The sequence below is a fragment of the Miniopterus schreibersii genome, assembly GCF_964146895.1.
Source record: "Miniopterus schreibersii genome assembly, chromosome: 6".
NCBI lineage: Eukaryota > Metazoa > Chordata > Mammalia > Chiroptera > Miniopteridae > Miniopterus > Miniopterus schreibersii.
Window position 1 is genome coordinate 26,878,077 of NC_138107.1, and position 22,293 is coordinate 26,900,369.

The following is a 22,293-nucleotide window of genomic DNA, read 5'->3' on the forward strand; positions in this document are numbered from 1 at the left end:
GGTCAGTAAACATCTGTCAAACACCTTGTATGTTCTTTAATTTTTTTTAGTACGTCACTACTTTGCTCTCATGAAATCTATCATATTGTGATTGTTTGACATGTTTTGCACTCCTAGTAGTCTATGGCTTTTTAAGAACAAAAATAATCCCATGCACCTAAAGTTTGCTGGTTCAATTCCTGGTCAGGGCACATGCCTCAGTTGTGGGCTCGACCCCTGGTGGGAGGCATGCAGGAGGCAGCCGACTGATGTTTCGCTCTCACATTGATGTTTCCCTCTCTCTTTGGGCTCCTTTTACATCAACCAAAAGAGCCACAGTTGTGTGCATGGCACATACCAATAATTCATCAAAACACTGCTAATTTTATACATTTCTTTACCTTATATACCATTTAAAATATTAAACAGAAATCTTTATTTTAAAACATTAAACAGGATGGCTTTTGAACACTATGAAGCCTGTTTTCTATTCTATAACATATTTTGACAATCTTTCTCCCTTCATATTAAAGTAAGTTAGTCTTATAGTTAGAATGCTTTGAAGCTGATCTCAAATTCTGAGAAAAAATATGCACACAGTCTTCCCCTTACTTGGGAAATGCAGGTGCAAATGACACGAAAACAGTTACACAAAGACAGACCAAAACAAATCAAGCACTATGGTACAAGGACACCATCTAACACCTAAAATAAATCAAATGCAGCAAGAAAAATATGTTGTGCTGAACATCTGTACCCCTGAGCTGCATGGAGAAGGACAAGCAACAAGCCTTACTCTTCCTTACTTTTCTATAGATTGACTTTTTTCTTGATTTCATTTATTTTTAATTAAGAGCAACAACAAAAAAATACTAAACCAGGTGCATTGAGTACGAGTTAAAAAAAGACTCCTAGGCCACAAGGGAAGCACTAAAATCCTGCTGTTTCTTAGTGACAATGCCAGAAATAAGCAGGGAAACAGAAAGATTGGTTTTAATCATCAAAGAAATGCAGTCGATGTGGGCTATCATATTTCCTCCTGCTCCCTAGTTGCATTTAATTATTTATAGAATAAACTTGCAGATGTAAAATGCACAGGTCCATTTGCTATAATGTAAGAACCATGTGAAATAAGAAATTTTGGTTTAAAAATGTAAACTAATTTTCGTAGGAATTATATAAGTTAAATCCTTTATAGTGTAGACTGTTTTTCAAAAGAAATTTGAGCATAGCTTGGAGTGAGAAGATTCAGAACTATAATTGAACGCAGAATAAAATAGGGTTTATGGATGTAGAGTTTGGATTCACTGGACAAACATAATTCTAACATTTACCAGTTATCGAAAAGTGTTTCAACCTCTCCAAATCTGTTTTCTCATCTGTACAAAAAGGATAATAATGATTCTTATACAACAGTTTGTTTTAAACATTAAATAAAGTAATGCATTCAAAACAGTCTGGCAAATGTTTCCTTCGCAAATGACAACTAATTTTAATGATGTTTTATGGCTCAAATTTTATTTTAAATCACTTTAAGTATTATGGTAGAAAGGAATTCATTATATCTTTATTGGTATATGGCATTGAATCCAATAGCCTCTGTATTGCAAATTTGTTATGTAATGAACACCAAAATATTTATGGCCTCATCCATGTTCTTGGTCCCTTGACAAAGATTTATTAAAATCTATTAATGTAGTATCAATGTGGAGAGTGGAGGTAAACACAACGTGCGTAGTCGTGGTCCTTCTGAAGCTTATTGGAGAGGAGAGAAGCAGAGCAGACATGAAAGGTGCAATGGGGAAAGAAGGGGCAGGGGGAGTTTGGTCACACATTAAACATGTAGCTAGACAAATCACTGATGGACTACAGTTTTGGCAATTGCTATGAATATAAATAATAAAATGCTACCTAACTGCTTATGAAAATTCAAAATGGTACAGCACTTTGGTAGAGAGTTTGGCAGTTTCTTTCATATCTAAACATGCTTTTACCATACAATCCAGCATTTCCTTGGTGTTTACCCAAGTAAATTGAAAACTTATGAATTCACTAAAACCTACACACACATAGTTGCTTATACTAGTTTCATTCATAACTGCCATAACCTGGAAGCATCCAAGATGTCCTTCAGCAAGCAAATGGATAAACTGTGGTGAATGCAGGCAATGGGATATTAATCAGCACTAAAAAGAAATGAGCTCTCAAGCCATAAAAAGGCAGAATAAACTTAGATGCATACTGCTAAGTGAAATAATCTAAGCTGAAAAGGCTGAATATTGTATTATTCCAACTATAAACAATTCTGGATAAAATGCAAAACTGAGACAGTAAAAAGATCAGAGGCTGCCAGAAGTTAGAGGAGAGGGAGAAAGTTGTTGGGACAGTGAAAATACTCTGTATGACACTGTCATTGTGGATACATATCCGTATGCATTTGTCAAAACTCATAGAATGTACAACACCAATAGTGAACCCTAACGTAAATTGTTTTGGGTAAGAACCTTGTTCAACAATTATAACAAATGTACTACTTTGTTGGGAGATGTAAATAGTGGGAATGGCTTTGGAATAAATTTTGGAATCCAGACCATGCTTTTATTTTGTGATGTAGTGGGTTTTTTTGTAAGAAAAACCACTATTGTAAGACATTTAGATTATGCAAAATATGTTATATAAAATGTAAGAAAATATTAAACTACATTTTCCCATTCTAAATTATATTTACTTCATACAGATGACTTCTTTTGCGTTGCTGAAATGTGTTTCCATTCAAATTAGCACCTTTCTTCCTCTTCTAAATGATACCTTCTGCCCACATCCTTACCAATACTGCATAGATATATTTATCTTAATAATAAATGAATAAAAGGCATGGTATAGAGGAAAGAGCACCAAATTGTAAGTGTGGGCATTTAACATTTTATTTCCAACTCTCCAATGAACTAACAGTGTCATCTTAGGTATGACTTAGCAGGCAACTCGTCTGTGCTCTCATGTTATAGATTTAACTGAGATCTGACGTGTTAAGGCTATTCTCCTCTGAGGCAGTATACAACACCAAGAATATTCTAAGGTTCTACCAAACACATATGTTACTTCACCGCCACCATATTTAAATAAGAAACAAATATATAAAGATGGGAGCTGGGTGGCCATTACTCATAATATCTCAATACCTCTACAGGGTAGTCATAATTCTACTATACTTCATTTACCAAGAAAAACCACCATTGTAAGACATTTAGCATATGCAAAATATGTTATATAAAATGTAAGAAAATGTTAAACTACATTTTCCCATTGTAAATTATATTTATTTCCTACAGATGACTTCTTTTTCATTGCTGAAATGTGTTTCCATTCCAATTTGCACCTTTCTTCCTCTCCTAAAACCATCACATCCCGTGAGTTACAAAATATTAAGTTAGTGTGTTGCCTAGAATGCTTAGAACACACATCCCTGTTGTTTATGCTGAAATTGGTCATGAGAAACAGAATAAGCTTTTTTTCTAAGGCTGTTGAATATTTAGCATTCTCATTAGCAATACTGAGCAATCTCTTGGGGTAGGCTTCTGATATGAAGTGTAGATAAAAATGTAGCACGTTTGCTTATTGACTTCCAATATAGAGACTATAAGCTTTATTTAATAGGGTGAATCATGGCATTTTGAACACAATAAATACTTGTAAATATTTATTAGCAATATTGATGACTTTATATCATGAGAAAATAAACATCAGAACCATAGACAAACATCAAATCAAATAGTCTATCTTGCTGTTCTGTGTCTTGTTTATTTGGTCTATTTAGAAGATGAACCAGATATTGCAAATAGACTGCATGGCTGCAGAACTCAGATCATTTTTTTTCTCATTCAAAAAAGACTTTTTCCTTTCCCCTCCACTTTAGTACAAATGCAGCCTCTGTATTACATAAAGATCTGTGTTTTATTTTAAAGAATGCAACTGACACTTTATTGACTGCTATCATTTTCAAAATTCATTAAGCAAGATACATTAACAATCATCACTTAATGTAAGGATCAATCTTGTTTGGTAAAAATTCATTTACTGAGGAAAGAATGGGCAGTGCTGATCAAGTTAAAAAGAGGGAGATCATTTATCTTGAATTTTAGCAAGTCTAAGACATTAAATAAATTACGTTCTGTCACTAAATTCCTTTACAGAGCGTTTGGATTTCAGAACAATGTAAGTACTGTAATGTTTTGATTCACTTTTGCAATGGGATCTGCTAACAAGAATAATCCACACTAATTATCAGTTTGTCAAAGATTATCACAACTCTACACATTAAGAAAACCTGAGAATTCAGGTTTTACATTATCTACCAACAATTAATTCTCAAGGGGAAAAAATAGATTGTCATTCCCCTATCCAAGGGGCTGTTCACTTCTCAAGTTACTTTCCATTATCAAAGAAATAATAATTGTAGTCATATTAATTTTCTCTAATCTCATAAACATGCAGCTTAGCTAACATTTTTATAAGGCAATGTAATTAGTGAGAGTTTTAAAAGAAGACTAAATAGAAGGAATATAGAGAGGATGTGGCATCTTTCTGAAGAGCAATTTGAAGAAGAAAAATGTCAGAGAGAAGTTTAGGTTGACTTAAATAGACTTAATGTTAAGAGAATTGCTACCAATTATTTTCATAAAAAGCTTAATGGTTTATATTGTTTCAATATAATCAGAAATCCAACAGCTGCATATTCCCAATAATTTGATATATATTAATGTCCTTTAACACATGTTATATGTAACATCATATCATCTGGTATACTTCTGCGTGCAAAAAATGTTATAATTTTTAAATTTTCCGCATGCTAGTGAACTGACTACCAGCTAAATTGGCACCTTTTAAGCAATTCTCTAGCAACTCTAAAAAATATATCATTCCAGATGAGATACCTGGGAAGCCTAATTAAAATAAGGAAATCTGTGTTTTTTTGTTTGTTTGTTTTTAAAAATATATCTTTATTGATTTCAGAGAGAGGAAAGGAGAGGGAGAGACAGAGATAGAAACATCAATGATGAGAGAGTCATTGATCGAGCCCGAAACCCGGGCATGTGCCCTGACCGGGAATCGAACCCCGATCTCCTGGATCCTAGGTAGACGCTCAACCGCTGCTGAGCCATGCCCGGCCGGGCAGGAAATCTGTTTTTTAAAAGACACATTAAATTTATGAATAAAGGAAAATTCATCTCTTTTTTTATTTAGTATATTTATAGGTCCTCTCACACTTAAAAGAATCACAAGACCCTTGGTTTTTAGCCCAGCATGTAAGAAGCATGGAAGTCACCACTCCTTCCCTCAAAAACATAAAAGCTGAACAAACTGTAAATCAACCATTCTTTTAAGATGTGTCAGAGAACTGAGGTTATGGGGCAAATTGCTCCCCACCCCTAAATTGTGAAGAGTCAGACAAATACAGAAAATCACCAGAGCAGAAACTCAGGAACAGAAACCACTGCTGGAGCCAGTACCAGGGTAAGAAAAAGAACTCTGATAAAATGCTGGCGGACCGATGAGGACATGCTTGAGAGGAAACCTCCAGGTGGGGCTCGGTCTAAGAGGGCTTCCCACGCTTTCCTAAGTTTTACCTCCAGGAGTTCTAGCAGGTTCTCACAGTGCAGATAGGAGAAAAATTGACTTTGTGCTGCGAATAGGGAGAGAATAGCCATTTGAAATACTCTAGAGAATTGTGTTCTTAACAAGGACTGACCTCCAGGGAAATAATTTTACCAGAGTCTAATTGATCTGGGAGAAAGGAAATACCCGACTCCAGCCTCTTGAAGCCTCTTGTTGCATCGAAGGTCAAGGAGGCTGAGGAGTCCAGGTCAAGGTCAGAGCCCAGAGGTGAGGTACAGGCTCTCTGAAACACTGAGACCCGCTCACAGCACTATTTAAAGCTATATCTTCCTCACATCATGGAAACAATCTTTTCTTAGCCACATCAATAACAACATGGGGTTACAATGGAAAGAATTGCACATCTTAGATCTACTTAAGAAGTTTCTAATGATATTCCATGATTACAAGAGAGACAAAAACAAAGATATCAGAGGAAATTTTAGCCTCATACCTAGAGGCAGAACAAACAGTAAACACGGCCTGGCTCCTCGCCAGATAAAAATAGTCTCATGCTAAAGGCCTATTTATTTCAATTACTTTTATACAGCACATGATGTCTGCCTATATATATACATAAAATTACAAGGCATACTAAAAGACAGAAAACAGAGTTTGAAGAGACAGAGAAAGCACCCAAATCGGACTCAGATACGGCAGAAATTTTGCAATTATCAGACTAGGAATTTAAAATAACTATAATTATGTGCTAAGGACTTCAATAAAACAACCTCAATAAAGGTGACCAAAATCAAAACATATGTTTTATATTCTGTGCTCTTAGAAATACTACAATCATCCCCTGCCCTTCAGGAGCTCACAATATATCAGAATAGACAGAGCAATATGCAAATATGCAAAAATTATACTGGATTACGATAACAATGCAATGTGCAATATTTAATTTCCTCCCATGTATTCTGTCGCTAGAATGCCATGACTCACCCCCTCAGGAAGTTGTCAATTCTGCCCCATGGCCACTGTTTTCACCTTCAATTAGACTCAACATGCACACTTAATCCTAAAGCAGGTCAATTTACCTGTCTGTAATCCTTCTAATTGCTTTGTTTCTTAAGCCTCTCTCAAATTCTGTATCTTTCTGTGAGTGACATTATTTTTAAATTATGGTGACATTTCACCATAATTGTGATTCGTATTATTTTATATATCATTCATTCACAGTATTAATTGGGGGCAGGAGGGAGAAAAGAAATCTAAAAAGCAATTTTTCAGTGATGTTATACATTTGCCAAACCTATTTTCAAAATAGTTTGTCATTCTATTCCTTTATTTCAATATCCATGACTCTAATTTCATATTAATATTTCTAGCATGCAAGCAAAGATATTAAAGAACTTCTTGGTTTTGTTATATTTAAGCAAAATATTTGGCTTCCTAGTCCAATTAATAATTTACATGCTATTTTCCAGGATATATTTAATTTAAAATGTCTGTATACTGCTATAATATTGATATGCATAACATGTAAATGTTACATTCTTTTTCAATAAACTAAATTTTCTCCACCTTTACTCATTTTAGAACATAACCAATGCATTCATAAAAGTGGAATCCCCTTACCACTTTGTAGCTTTTTACCCATACACTATCTCTTATGACAGTAAGCATTTGTATTTTAGCTTTCCAGTACTCAAGAGAGTGGCTATAAGAATATAAATTTAAAATTAATTTATAATTAATTAACCTATAAAATTAATTAAATGTTTTACTGAAATATATAGTACATCTTTAACACTACTCTCTATTTAGTAGACTTGTGGTTTTATAAAATTATGTTTTCAGGATTTTTACATTTTTAACTTATACTAATGGATTTGTTCTTCAGATTTGATGTTTTTATTAAAAGAGGTAATTAAAGTGTTAATTGACATGTATTTTAATATAAAAGAACATATCCGGGGGGATTAACTATTTAAAGGCATTTTAAGGATATTTGGCAGTAAATTCTTTGTGTTTAAGAAAAGAATTTCTAAAAAATTACCATTTATTTATAATTATTATAAATCTAATTATTTACATTTTTATATATCGGGTTTCATTGGCAGTAGAATATAGCTAAGTAAAGCCTATATTTCACCGTTGCCGTTTTTTTCTTCTAATACTTTAAGGAAGCCATTATTGTGTATTCTGAGGTGTCATAAAATTATTTCTTGGCACCAAATACCTCCTACCCTCAGGTGTCAGAGTGCCTGAAATTCTTTCTCAAAGGTCAATTCTCTAAGATCACTAAGGGAAAAACCTTTCCCCAAGGGAAAGCCAGATCGGAGGACAATAAGAGAAAGAAAGATGACAAAGATGGTAGTTCTGTTTCTTCAGAGAGAGGAGCCTTGGGAATACCCTTCAATAGGAAAGAGTATCTGACTTAAGCCCAGGCTTTCTCAAATTATTTTGTTTAGAGGACAGGCATTGACCATTTTTCTGTTTAATTTCTCAGCGACCTCTAGAGAGTCTTGCTTCTGACCTCTCCTTCCTGATCTTCCAGCTCTGAGGAATGTCTGGCTCCATTCATACATGAGCATCTTTCTTAGGCACTGGCCAGACCTCACCTTCCCTTGAAGTCTGGTTCCCTAATCTTGCTCTGAGTCACCTGACTGTATACCCTGTCTAATTATTTAGCTTTAATCCCAGCTGAGACTGGCCTATCAATTAATGACATTTATAAATATATTTAAAATTCCTGACAGCACAGTCTTGCCCGTTGTATTCCCTTACTATCCTCATGTGCTACGGTCAGCTCCAATAAAAAATTGTGGTCAAAAGAATTGCAGCTCATTAGAGACACTTCTACCAAGCTAAGTCTATTCCATTGTTAATGGAGTCCAGGCCAGTCCAAATTTGCCAAGGAAGCAGATTCATTGTCCTTGAACACACAATACTCTGAGTCCAACACCGGAAGCAGTGCTATGTCCTTGGGCAAAATAGAGGTTCTGCCAAGACCCTGACAATATTAAGTAATTCCTCTACTGGCATCCTCCTTCCAAATGCATTAAAACATTAAAGGACAATACATTAAGTCACTTGCACCTTAGTTTAGATCAATTTATAAGAATGCTTTTCTCTTGAAGGGCTGAGGGTGCATGTGATAGATAGACAAGAAGGGAAAGGGGAATGCTAAGAAAAGTGTAGTGTGTACAGACAGAGAAGGAAAAGAGCACTAAGTTAACCCCTCCAAACTTATCTTTCACCATACAATATTCTACTACTTACAGTATTTCAAAGACAATGTAAAAATTTCACAGCAAAAAACAATGATATCTTTACCACAAATTTGGGTATGCATAAACATGCCGAGTCAAAGCCAGGTTCATTTTTTATGCATATTTCATGAACACATGAGTTGGGAATGCACTCAAGACTCTTCTCACAGCGATGTCCTGACCATCCTGTTAAAGACAATCACAAAGCAGACATTTAATTTTTAATAATAATAAGGATAGCTTACATAGGTATATATGTGTGTATATATGTATAACATATACATATGTGTTATAATATTTATATATTTTATACATATATGTTACATTTATAATTTTATAATATAAAAATATGTAGTACGTCTTAATATTTGTTATAATTGTGCTAGGTCATCTTTGTGAATTGTCAGTTAATCTCCATAATCATTCTATTCGGTAGCTATTATTACTATCTCTATCAAGTTGATCAGAAAATTAAACTTCGAGAAGATAAATAATTTGCCCTGAAGTCACACAGTTATGCAGAAATGAAAGTAAGTGTATGTGAAATAAAGTTTAGGCTTGTACCTATGGTGCCATTCTACATTACCATTCAAATGTCATCACATATTTTACTTTGGAATAAATACATAGAAGGCAATGGAATAAATGCACCTCATGCTTCTTTCATAAGATTCTTAAATTCAAAGGAAAGCTATCACTACAGTTTCTAGATATAAAATATTTTCTTGTTATACTTGTAGTATTTTACAGTTAGTATCTCTTAAGCAGTGGTTCTATAGACTATAAATATTATGTATAGGTTTAGCTGACCATTGGCTGCAAGAATTTTCTTTAAACATCATGATCTACTTTTCCATACTAAAACACTGTGTGTGTATCCTTTGTTTGGCTTTGGCCAGCATTTCTTCATGAACCCAGAAAACAACGTTGCTAACCTATTGACAAGATAATATCTGAGTGATGGTTTACTGCATATACATTAAGAATATTTTTTTAAACCACTGATTTCTTCTATGAGGCAACTATTTATAATGAATCTTAATATGTTTAAGACAATGTTAACCTGAATATACCTAAATATACCATTCTATGTAGGAACAACAGAGACACTTAGAGGCTGCTGTCCCTACTCACCGACTACTTATGTGTACTATAATTGCAACATTAAAATATGTATTATATGTATTATCTAATAGCATTTAATCTGAACTCTGGCTATCAGGAAATGTCTTATCTTGGTCCTACTTAGCAATATATTCTCATTGTTTTTCCTTGATAGGTTGAAAGAGAACAATTAAATAAGTATTCCGAGGTGCTTAGAAAACTATTTAATTCAATAATGTGTTATAAGAAGAAAAATACAGAACAAGTTTAAAAGACTTGGCAGAGTCCAAATCAAACTTCAGAGCATCTGCCAGAAGACTAAATTTACCAAACCCTTGGCCAAGACTCTCCACTTTGCAGTGCTCTCATATGCCAAGCTGATTCTGTAGCCACCTCTACTATGGAGGGTATAAAAGGTATGACAGAAGCAACAGTTTTGCAGGGCTTATAAAAAGTCACGATGACTGGTCATTAACCTGGTTGAATGTCACAAACATATTGTTGAATATAAAAGCATATTCCATAAAAATCCATTCTGGTAAGTGTTCTTATAAAAGTCAAATACATACAAATTTAATTACATCATTTAGAGATACATATATAATAAAACTCTAAGGGATGGTAAGAGGATGTTGACTATAAAATTCAGAATAGTTAGTACGGGGGAGGGATAATAATGTGCTTAATGAGGGATATAGAGGAGCCTATAATTATTGATGATATTCCTTCAGGCAAATGGTAGCTGCACAAAGGCTCATTTTATTATTTTAAATAATACATTTACATTAATTGTATATTCTTTTGATTGAAAAAAATACTTTACAATACATTTTAAACAATTAAAAATAATAATGTAGTTTTCCTCTTGTTTCTAAAACTATAAAGGGCATTACAAAACTTTAAACCATAAAATGGGAACTGCGAAAGAAAAAAATTCATCCGACATTTAAAAAGACAAGGAATATATTATTCAAGAGTATTGTACGAAGAGAGAGAGAGGCTATTGAAATAGGAGAGAGAGACTGAACTCAACTACACTTAACCAAAGGTAAGTGGGGGGATATTTAAATGCTGGGGTGAGCTCATGGAAAAATACTAGAGGATATTGGGATGGGAGAAGTTGGTTAATGTGATTTAGAGCATCTCTGCTACTTATCACTTATTGACATTAGGCTTCTACCCTCCCACGGAGACTGGAAAACGGGGGCACTCTCTCTTGTGATCACATTTCAAAGGGATGGCCCCAGTTCCTTGAGAAAGACATTTCTGGGTTTCAAAATTGCCAAGAGATGGCAAGAAGGTTTACATCTCAAAGGGGCAGAGAAAGAAATTACAACTGCAATTTTCTAAATTAAATGCTCTAAAGAAAGGGAGGTCAGGGGCCTGGAGTCAAGAAGAAGCCTGGTTAAGGTTACATTAAGCTTAAGGAAACATTAAAGCTGTCTTGGGCAAAAACAACAAGCTGGGATAGAAAATAAGTCATCATTCAGTACAGAAAGCAGAAACCACTTTAGGTATTTAAGACAAAAAGGGCCTTAATAACAGGGAATAAATTAAGATGCTTACAAGATTATTAGAAGAAAGGGCTCTGGGAGTAACTCCAAGACCACAGATATGACTCTGGGAGAGACCTCCTCAGTCAGGTGAAAAACATAAAAGCCACCACTAGAATTACTGAGTTCCAGGACCCATTGCATTAGCTGAGGGAAGCTGGATTTCCAGAAGCTGCCACCGCAACTTCCCCAGCTGCCTCTTCCTACTCTGAGGCCAGTGACTGAACACAGGCTTGCAGTCTGTCCACCCTCCTGCCACCACTGCTCTTTAGTACAAAGTCAGTGACTCAACAGTGAAATCTGCTGCAGAAAATTCTACATGTCCATGACCATCTTCACCAGGTGAAATCGCTAACACATTCATAAATGGCCTCCACCAGGCCTTCCAGATGTCAGGTATGTTTATTATTGGTGGAACTCAATTTATATTCACAACGTCAGCTACAAGGGAGTCTAGATGTTGTAGTTTTTTACAATTTTCTTTCCTCTGCAGTACAGAAACCACAATAGACAGGAATGAATGCCGAGGGCCAATCACACCCATAAAATAAATAAGATAAATGTCCTTGTACTGGTGTGGACAAGGTGATGATAAGAAATGGGAACAGAGTAAAGGAATATAAAACAGGCACTGAAAATCCAGCAGGTGAGATATTTTTTTAAAAAAAGTTTCAGAAGCAGAGATAAAGAAAACATCCTTTGAGTTCCCTGTAGGTTTGATTTCCATTTGTAATAAAGTAACAAGATAATTAAAAATACTTTTTGGTATTAAAATCAATAAACCAAAACTTTTCATTAGCAATCCAGAAAAATGATTAAATTGTTATCACGTTAAATTTATAGTACTAATCTAATACCTGCTTATGGAAAATAAATGCTTACGGAGTAAACGATGACAATACAGGTGTGAAATAAGCCTTTAGATGTCAAATTATAATAAAAATAACAAATTAGACTAATTTTTAAGTTGGTAATTAAAATAAATCTTTAAATACATCAATATATGTAACTAGAAACACTGACAAGTTTTAATACAACCATTTCCTACCATAACATAGCAGCTATAATAATTTGAGTTTATTAAGAAAAATAAAAGCCACTATTTCAAAGAGTTATATATTTAACTTTTCTTTCATTTTCCCTCTTAACACCAAGTTATTTGCTTCTAACCTGAGGAAAGTAAAATAAAATTAGACCTAAACCTAAAATAATTGCCTTGCTTGTTAATATATTATCTGGTAATTGGATAACGTGAATTAAAATTATTTTATTGGCTTATTTTAACTCTAGAATAGATAGAAGAATTGATTTTTACACCTAAATCTTCATGAAAATACATTATTATGCACTCTTTTTATTTCACATTAAAGATTATTTCACTTTTCATGGGTCTTGAATAAAAAGAAAAATCAGTCTGTATCTTTTCTGTTCTAAATTACAAAAGCCCTATCCATGACTTCATAATTGTAGCACTCGCGGTAGATATCATCAGTGTTTGTTTATCTGCTTCCTTGCCCCCAGGAAAATGTAGCATTTCTGCTTCAAAATGAATAATGTTATTTTAAGAGCAAAATGTGTATCTGCAGTTTATATTATCACCTATATAAACACTATTCCACCCCTCCTGAGTATAAACCGTGGGCGCAGTGGCTGCTCCAGGGATTGAAAACAACCCTGGGTGAAGCACTCCCATTTGCAGAACAGAGATTGTTCTCTTCACTTTCAATTTGCTCATAATGGGATAAACCATGGTTTCACTTACTGAGCGTTAAACATTTTAATATAACACTATAAATGAAACTGTTTGGGCTAAAACAAAAGTGCATTTTAGTTTGTAAAATGATCTGAATGCTTGTCCTGATATTTCAATGGAAACAAGTTCAGCAGCCATTGAATTCACTGCACAGGTGGGGGACGAGCTCTGTAATTAGGACTGACCCGAATGCTGGGTTGTACCCTGCATGAAGGTCTCATGCAGAGAGGATCAGTGAGGTCTGAGATCCGACATGTGCCCCACTTGTCCAGCATCGTACCTCGTTAGCTTGGAGGAAACGACATAACCATCTAATTTGTCTGCTTATGAAGAGGGGGATGGCTTTATGCTAACTATGGCCGTGCCTGTGATTACAGAACTTTGGCCAGCATCACTAATGGACTGTACATTTTCAATATGTGCTGAACAATTTGTGGGGACACATTAGAATACAACTCCTTGTATTTGATTGTACCAAATTAAATATGATACAGAGTATCTTCTAGCCTCCTTATATCCAGTTTAAATTTCAGCTGTGTTTTGTAGATATATAACCGGTGAGGAAGCTGACATTTAATTTCTTAAATTGTGTTCTTTTCAGAATATTGCAGGAGTCATCCAGTTCTGTTTGGACTAAAAAGAAGAGAGAAGAGAGAAAAAAGATAAAATTGCAAATCTTGAGGTACAGTAAAGGAGCCACTCAAGATTAAGACTATGGAGGAAGAGTTGTTACATAAAGACAAGATCATTCTGATAATTGGCAACATGATGTGAACTTAAGGAAGATTTCCACAACTGATAAAAATAGAAAATGACTATAATTTATAATACTTAACTAATTTCAAGACAGGAGTAAATACCTAGTGAAATTAGATTTCGATCCAGACTGCGTAAGGTAAGGATAGTGGCAAGATTTAGATCAGAGCCCAAGAAAGAATTATCAACATTAATTAAGGCTGGTATACTCCTGGATGAGAGAAAAGAGCGGACATGCATAAACCAAATGAATCAGCCTTTGTGCCTTTCTATGACATTTGGGAGAAGGCAAATTGCTATAGATTGCTCACAAAGTGGTGAGCCTTCCGTTTTTGCTTATGGAAACTTTTTAGGACATTATCAGACAGATCCGGATAGGAAACCGTCTTGAAAAAGTCTCACAGTGGTTAGAATTGGTAACATCCAGACTAAGATGCAACACACTGATAGATTTTGTTGGCAAAGTCTTTGCTTTTTTAATGGTTATCAATTTTTCTTTTCTAGTAACATTTAACATGATATCTATTCTTTTTATAAATTTTTAAATGTATAATACAGTATTATTAACTATAGGCACAATGGTGTACAGCAGATCTCCAGAACTTACTCATCTAGTCTAACTCATCTAGTCTAATAGCAACTTTATGGAAAGTTGCTATTCAGTGAAGGCCCTTCTTTGGACAACATACAAATGATGACTATATAGTACTAGGCCAGATAGCCTGGTTATAAATCTAAGTTTTACATAATATGCTCTGGAAGATTATCCAAAGACTCTGGGACTCCTGATCCTCATTGGTAAAATGAGATAACTACCTTTTCCACAAGGTTGTTATGAAAATGAAATGAGTCCATACATGTAAAATAGCATGGTGTCCATGCACTAGTATAGTTATCTTTATTATAATTATTATTTCCCAAACACATCTATGCTGAAGTTAGCCCACATTTGGCTTTCAAAATCTAAAGTTCAGAACACAAGAGAAAGAACTACTAAACAACAGGTAGAATTTTCAAGGACAAAACTGGTAAAGAAAAAATTAGAATTATATAAATATCGATGTATGTTGGTGATGAGGAAAAGATTACCTACAAAGGGGTAGCATGGGTACAGCTTGGGGAAAGTGGTTAAATGACTGACTGTGGGGTAGTTACACAATTTTTTATGCATTTGTCAAAATATACAACTTTGTGCCAGAGAATGAATTTTACAGTATGAATTTTAAAAATCCTGAAAAAATATGGCTAACTATGCTAATAAAGAAAATGAGGAAGGGATAAAGGGTAACCTACAAGAGCACGATCATTCCTTAAACAACTCCAGAGGGAGTATTTGTTGGCATGATTAAGAGCCGTGGCTGCACAGAGCCCCTGGGAGCAGGTCTGGAAGGGTGCCTGCAACATTTTCAAAGCATTTGTTTTTTGTTTTTGTTTGTTTCTTAATTGGTTGTTGCTCTTGTGACTAGGTTGTGAAAAATCTAAGTCTTAATTCAAAAATACCAGAAAGTTCTAAGTAACGCCTAACAACACTTGGGCTCCGATCTAAATCTTGCCACTATCCTTACCTTAGATGGGCATCATTTTTGAGGCCTTTCATTTCCACCAAGGACTGATGGGCAGCACTCAGAAGGGGCTTCATCTGAACGCTGCAACTGCTTTAAAATGGCTCCGTGCTTCCAACTGAATTTAAAATAAGTGGGTCAAGAGTAATCTAGTATTGTAAATATAATAACATAAATATGAAACTAGCAATTATAAGATATATATTGACATAGTGAAAATTATGGATATGCCTGTGTTTTTATTGTTTTGGTAGGAATATACAGGGTGGGGCAAAAGTAGGTTTACAGCAGTAATAAAGTAAATAATACAATAATTAGGGAACAAAAATATAAGAATAAACTCTGGGTTTCAAACACTCGTAACTATAAACTTACTTTTGCCCCACCCTGCACTCGTTGCTTATGGTAGATTTCATTGCATTTTAAGTGTTCAGACTTCAATAAAAACATATGCTTCAAATACCTTTTGAAAAGGTATTTATTTCTTATGTCAGAGAACTTTAATTTCTATTCTACTTCTTTTATCTGCAACAGTTGCAGTTTTACATATAGGTGGCTATTTCAAAATGCAGGTGCAAATGCCTTTTGATAACCTGTCTGACCAAATAAAACCTAGTATTGGTATTGAGTTGTGAATGTTGAGTGAATGTGAACTTGTAAACAGCATGATGCTGGCACTCAAATGATAAAACATGTGTGCAACATCATATAAAAAATAGGAGCCCTAATATCCATGTATCTGATGAAGGGAACCAAAGTATTGCCACCCCAAAATGTGTCTTTTGAGATATTGATTTTAAGCTGGTTATTAAGAAATAAAAGACTCAGAAAGAATTTTTGACCTTTACCCTTTCCTTCCTGAAGGAATTCAGATAGAAAAACCTGCTTCAGGAAGGGAACCTTAGCATGTTCACCTTCAGCACATATGAATGAGCACATATGAATGAGCACATATGTGTCAGGAAGAAATCTAGCAAAGCCTGTGCTCTGTGTCCCACTGTTCCTGAATGGCACAGCAAGAATCTGTTACCACGTGTTTTCTCTGTCTTGTACCTGTAAATTACCTACTTGTTTGGAATTCCAGACCCCTGGTTTCTTCTCCTTTGACCAGAAGGGCCTATAAGCCTCAACTGCCCAATGGGCTTCTGATCTCATATCTTATGACACCTGTGGCATATACATGTGTAATAATAAATGTCTTAGACATTTTCTCCTGTTAATCTGTCTGGTTAATTTGATGATCAGCCAAGCCAAAAGAACTTAAAAGGTGGGAGGAAAGTAATATATATATATCTGTGCCTCCAGACTGCCTAGTTGTTATTCCCTCAGGGGATCCAAATGACCAGAAGCCCAGAACTTGAGGTATCCACAAGCTGTCTCAAGTTTGCTGTGGTGTCTGTAAGTAGTGAAAATTCTTTCTGAATGACCAAAAATACTCCCACATATATTTCTGACAGATTATTACTGCTCAAGGAAATTCAGGCATTCAACATTCTATCTCAGTTGCTGCAACTGAATGTTGAAGATGAGATGAGTGACAGAAGACAGAGGACAAAGGCCACATAGTTGGCCCTAGCCAGTTTTGCTCAGTGGTTGGAGCATTGGTCCTCGGACTGAAGGGTCTCAGGTAACGGCACATACCTTGGTTGCAGGCTTGATCCCTGGCCCCTGTCAGGGCATATGCAGGAGGCAACCAATAGATGTGTCTCTCTCAAATTAATGTTATTCTCTCTCTCTCTCACTTCTACTCTCTCTGCAATGGAAAAAATATCCTCAAGTGAGGATTAAAAAAAAAGCAACAAAGTTAGAAAACTAGAGGAAATGTAGGGGAAAAGATGTGTTGGACAATTAACTTGTTTATGTCATTATATAATTAAAGATAATAAAAATCAGGAATATAAAGACTGCATAAATTTAGAAAATACATGTAGTGAGATACCATACTCTAAACATTAGGATTTCCTGATGGTAATCAAAGTGATTGCTTACTAGTTCACAGAACATCTATTTCATATTTTCTAGGTGTGATTATTGCTTAGAACTTGGTTGATAGCAAACATTATTGGTGGAGTGGATCGTCAAAGTTGTACTATATCTATGCATATACATACATATATATATATAGTAAATATATACACACACATATATATGAGATGCATGAATATTGTTTTTCAATAATTACCTTGTTGACATTTGCAAATATATCCATTGATGTGATCTTCACAGTTTGCACCATTTAGATATGGTGATGAAAAATATTCATTTATCTTAATTTCACAAGATTGACCAGAAAATCTAGGAAGACATCTAAGAAAGAAAAATGAAAAATAACAGATGAATCTATATTGTAGAGGTCATATTTACCAAATTAAGAATAAAATTAAGCACAAGAAGTAGTCATTTATTACAGTTGATTTATGTGATAAGTTAGCTGATATTCACTAGTATTTTCAATGAAGTTAAAGACACCTGATCTTTGCAGATGTAATTAAGTTAAAGATTGTGAGATGATATCACCCTGAATTAACTGGGTTGGCCCTAAATCCAAAGACAAGTGTCCTTATAAGAAGATGAGGCACACAGGCAATGTAAAAGAGGAGGCAGAAGTTGGTGTCATGTATCCCCACGCTAAGGAGCGCCTGAAGCTTCTAGAAGCTGGAAGAGGAAACGTAGGGCTCTCCCTTAGCACCTTCAGAGAGAGTATGGCTTTGCTGATGCCTTGACTTTGGATTTCTGATTTCACAACTGTGACCAAATAAATTTGTTGTTTTTAGCCACCAAGTTTGTAGTAAATTGTTGTCACCTCTAGGAAACAAACAAAGGAAATGACATTAATGTGTGAGCATGTTCATGTGCTTCCTCTCATGTTCTCTCCTCCCTCTTTTCATTACTATATCACTAAAGGCCTATTTACAATGATGGGATGGGATATTATTCACTGCTGAAAAGCAATGAGTTATTAAACTTTTAAAAGACATGGAGAAATCTTAAATGAATGTTACTAAGTGAAAGAAGTTAATCTGAAAAGGCTAAATCTGTATGATTTCAACAATATGACATTCTAGAAAAGGCAAAACTATGAATACAATAAAAAGATCACTGGCTGTCAGGGGTGAGAGGGAGAAGGGGAATGATGAAAAGGCAGAGCACAGAGGATTTTTAGGGCAGTGAAAATCCTTAGAATGTACAACACCAAATGTGAGCCTTAAGGTCAACTGTAGAGTCTGGGTGATTTTGCTGTATCAATGTAGGTTCATTTTGGTAACAAGTGTACCATTCTGGTGAGTGATGCCAATAATGGGGAATTCTACGCATACGTGGGGGCAGGAGGTAAATGGGAAATCTTTGTACCTTTCTCTCAATTGTGTTGTGAAGCTAAAACTGTTAAAAAATAGTCTTTAATAAAAATCAGTAAGACACTGCTAAATCATGAAACTCTCATGTTGAGCTTTTACCGCAGACTTGATCTACAATACTGGGGGAAGGGGCATAAAACACAAATTGATTCTGATGCATAGCAATTAAAGAACAAAACATTTAAAGCAAGTTTGTTTTAATTAGAACTCAGAATAAAACTTCAGAGAAATCCAACATCATACTTCCATTTGAGTACTTGATTCAAAAAAGTTAGTTAACACTTAGTAGGTGGTAGGAGTCACCCTTAAATGATTATCCAAATTGGAAAATTCTGCTTTATCACTTGTTGGGGATAAATTGCAAATGGAATCATTTAATGTGGTTTGTAGCTATTTTGTTAACCACCTCGCCTAGACAGTTTCTTGTAACCATCCCTGACAGTCACCACCTCTTCCATGAGCTCTTCCTGCAAACCCTCCTCTAGATCAAAGACCAACATTGTGGTATTTCTTTTCCATTTACTTTTTTTTTATTCAATATAGTAAAGCAAAATCTGTCTCTTATTGGTCTTGTTCAAGTAGTCCCCCAAATGGCCATTTGGGGCATTTATCAAGTAAAATTATGAGGCGCAAAACAAAGAAAGTCTACAGACAACTTATTAAACAAACAAACAAAAATAACATCTAGTATCATATGACTGGAGAAAGACTAAGTAGTATTCGAAGACTGAATTTCCATCCCACACAATCAATTCTACTCAGAAATCTTTTTCTTTTTAGTTGAAGTGCTACAATTGAGAATTAATCAACACACACACATTCACTAAACTTTTATTTGACTTTGAAACATTTACTTTCCATTTTAAAACAAAATTTAGTTGCAGTCTCTAATATTCCATTTGCCTGAATTTGATGGCATAACTTAGGATGTAGCTTAATAATTGTTAAAGAACCACATTATAATGTATTTTTTTCAGTCTCAAAGCATCGGCATTAAAAATATCATCTTTAAATGCTCAGGAGCTAAAGTGTTTATTTATTATTAGGAGCTTTGCTAAAGCCAATAGTTCTCAAATTAGAACAGCTGAAAAGTATCACATATGTTAGTCACTTCATACACTTTCAGAACCTTCACAGTTAACTTCTATAATCTATTTTCTTCCTTTTTAATGATTAGTGACAACTGTACATAAATCCATTTGCTCTAGAATATACCAAAATATAAGATGTTTATTTCTCTGAATGTTAGACATACCCTTTATTGGTAACTGATCACAATTTGTTATGAGTAAGTAGCCTCCAACTAGGAATCTACACACTGTGAACATAACTTCTGCATAATCTTGTTTATTTGCTTCTATTTCAGTCAAAAAAGTCACACCTTGTTGAATTTTGGCTTATTTTCATATCTCTCTTATCACTGTACTCTGATCTCTTCTGTGATCTGGATGATATGCTAGATAATTAAACTGGAACGGAAATGATCATGTACCTGATCGAGGTCATGGAATCCAAACATGTTTCCTTATATTCATGTGAATGACTATTGATTCACAACATTGACATTTTATAGATATTTTGATACTGTAAACTACCAGTTCTGTGGGAAACACGACAGGAACACCAGGTTGATAAGTTGGCAATATCCTAGTGAGCAGGCAGATCCAATGACCTGACCAGAAGGGCCTTGATTATCTGTTCTAAAGATATCACATTATGTTACTCGCCTCACTATTTTCCGAATTATTCAGTTGATCTCATTATATCTTCTAAATCTTTAAAAAACATAGGTATTTTAAACTCATTTGTTTGATTTGTTGCAGAAGTGGTGATAAATTAGAATCTAAATTATTGTATGTAGTTTCAAATGTGTAATTTAATTTTATTATAGCCTTAAGTAAATCACATAAAATAGGATTTTACTTAATATGTAAAATAAGTACTTTTATTACTATTGCCTAAATTATGTATCCTAAAGGCCATTTTTAATTCAACATTTTTACTTTTATCTTGAGTAATTCTATTATCAGTTTAATGTTACATACAAATTAAGAAGAGAATATTCTCTGAAGACAATTATTTAACATAAATCTAACGTTCTTGATATTACTTTACAAATCAGAATATTGTCTAAATAGCTGTTGAAACTATATATGGACATGTAAAATAATTTAGATAAAAGGGAAGTGATAATAACCACAACTGTCTCTGTGGTTGGTAATACACAAATCTCAAAAGGAGTTCTTCTTTATAGCTATTATTTCATATATTTTCAATAACATTTTGCTTTAAATTTTGATCTTGAGAGTATTTAAATTTCAGAGTGCTAAGCTGTCTTGGTTTTGGAATGTTTCATATGCAGAAACTGAGATAAAGACTTGAATGCAGGTCGTTTATTTGGGAGGCTGTACAAATAAGCCGAGATGAAGGAGTGGGGAGAGTGAGATCAGGAGGAATGGAGTCAACTAGGAACGCGCGATTCAGCGCCTCGCCACTGTGTCCCTGGGGCGCACTACCCCTGTACTGGTTTTCAAACTCTTTCACGCTTTTCAAAAGCCTAATTCTTCTCTTATTGTGTTGGTTGTACTTAATGTTTCATTGCTAATATCTAGAATAAGGTCAAAGTGTGACTTCTGTGTTCTCTCTTTACTTTCTCCAACAAGCCAGCTTCTGTGTCCTGAAAATAACCAAGTGACACTCAGGGGAGGGCCACGTGGAGAAGAAATAAAGGCCCTGGCCAACAGCCACAGTGAACCTGGAAGAAGAGCTTTTAGCCCAAGGCAAGTCTTTGTCTGCGTGTAACGCAGTTGACTCTTGATTGCAACCTAATAAAAGATCCTGAGCCAGAACCACCCAGATAAGCCACTCTGGGACTCACAAACTACAGAAACTGAAATACAGACGTCTTGGTCCCCAACTTGTTATGGTTCAGCTTAATGATTTTCAACTTTACAATGGTGCCAAAGCAGTACACATTTAGTAGAAACTGTACTTCAAATTTTGAATTTTGATCTTTCCTTGGGCTAGTGATATGTGTAAGATACTCTCTTGCGATGCTAGACAGCAGTAGCAAGCTGCAGTCAGACCCACTCTCACAAGGGTAAACAGCCGACACTGCACAGCGCACTGTGTTGCCAGAGGTTTGGGATACTGCGCTTTGTTCTCGCATCCCATCTTGTCTGCAGAATGCCCATCTGGGTCTTTGCTTCCAGTGAGGAGGAAAAGAGGAAGGTAATTATTCTTGTGATAAAACTCAAGATAATTGTCCAACTGTAGGCTAATGTAAGTGTTCTGAGAACATTTAAGAGAAAAAAGGGGGGACATTTGTAATACTTTCAACAACAAAGATAAATTTTAAAA

At 34.9% G+C, this 22,293-nt stretch overlaps 1 protein-coding gene across 1 annotated transcript in view; it reads right to left on the reverse strand.

The window, feature by feature from the left end:
• EYS (eyes shut homolog) overlaps positions 1-22,293 on the reverse strand; it is a gene marked incomplete at both ends in the record, with an annotated part of 1,105,706 nt that overhangs the window by 557,820 nt on the left and 525,593 nt on the right. Inside the window, 2 exon segments of the mRNA XM_081140616.1 lie at positions 8,914-9,035; positions 17,760-17,884. Of these exon segments, the coding sequence (XP_080996742.1) occupies positions 8,914-9,035; positions 17,760-17,884 (247 nt within the window).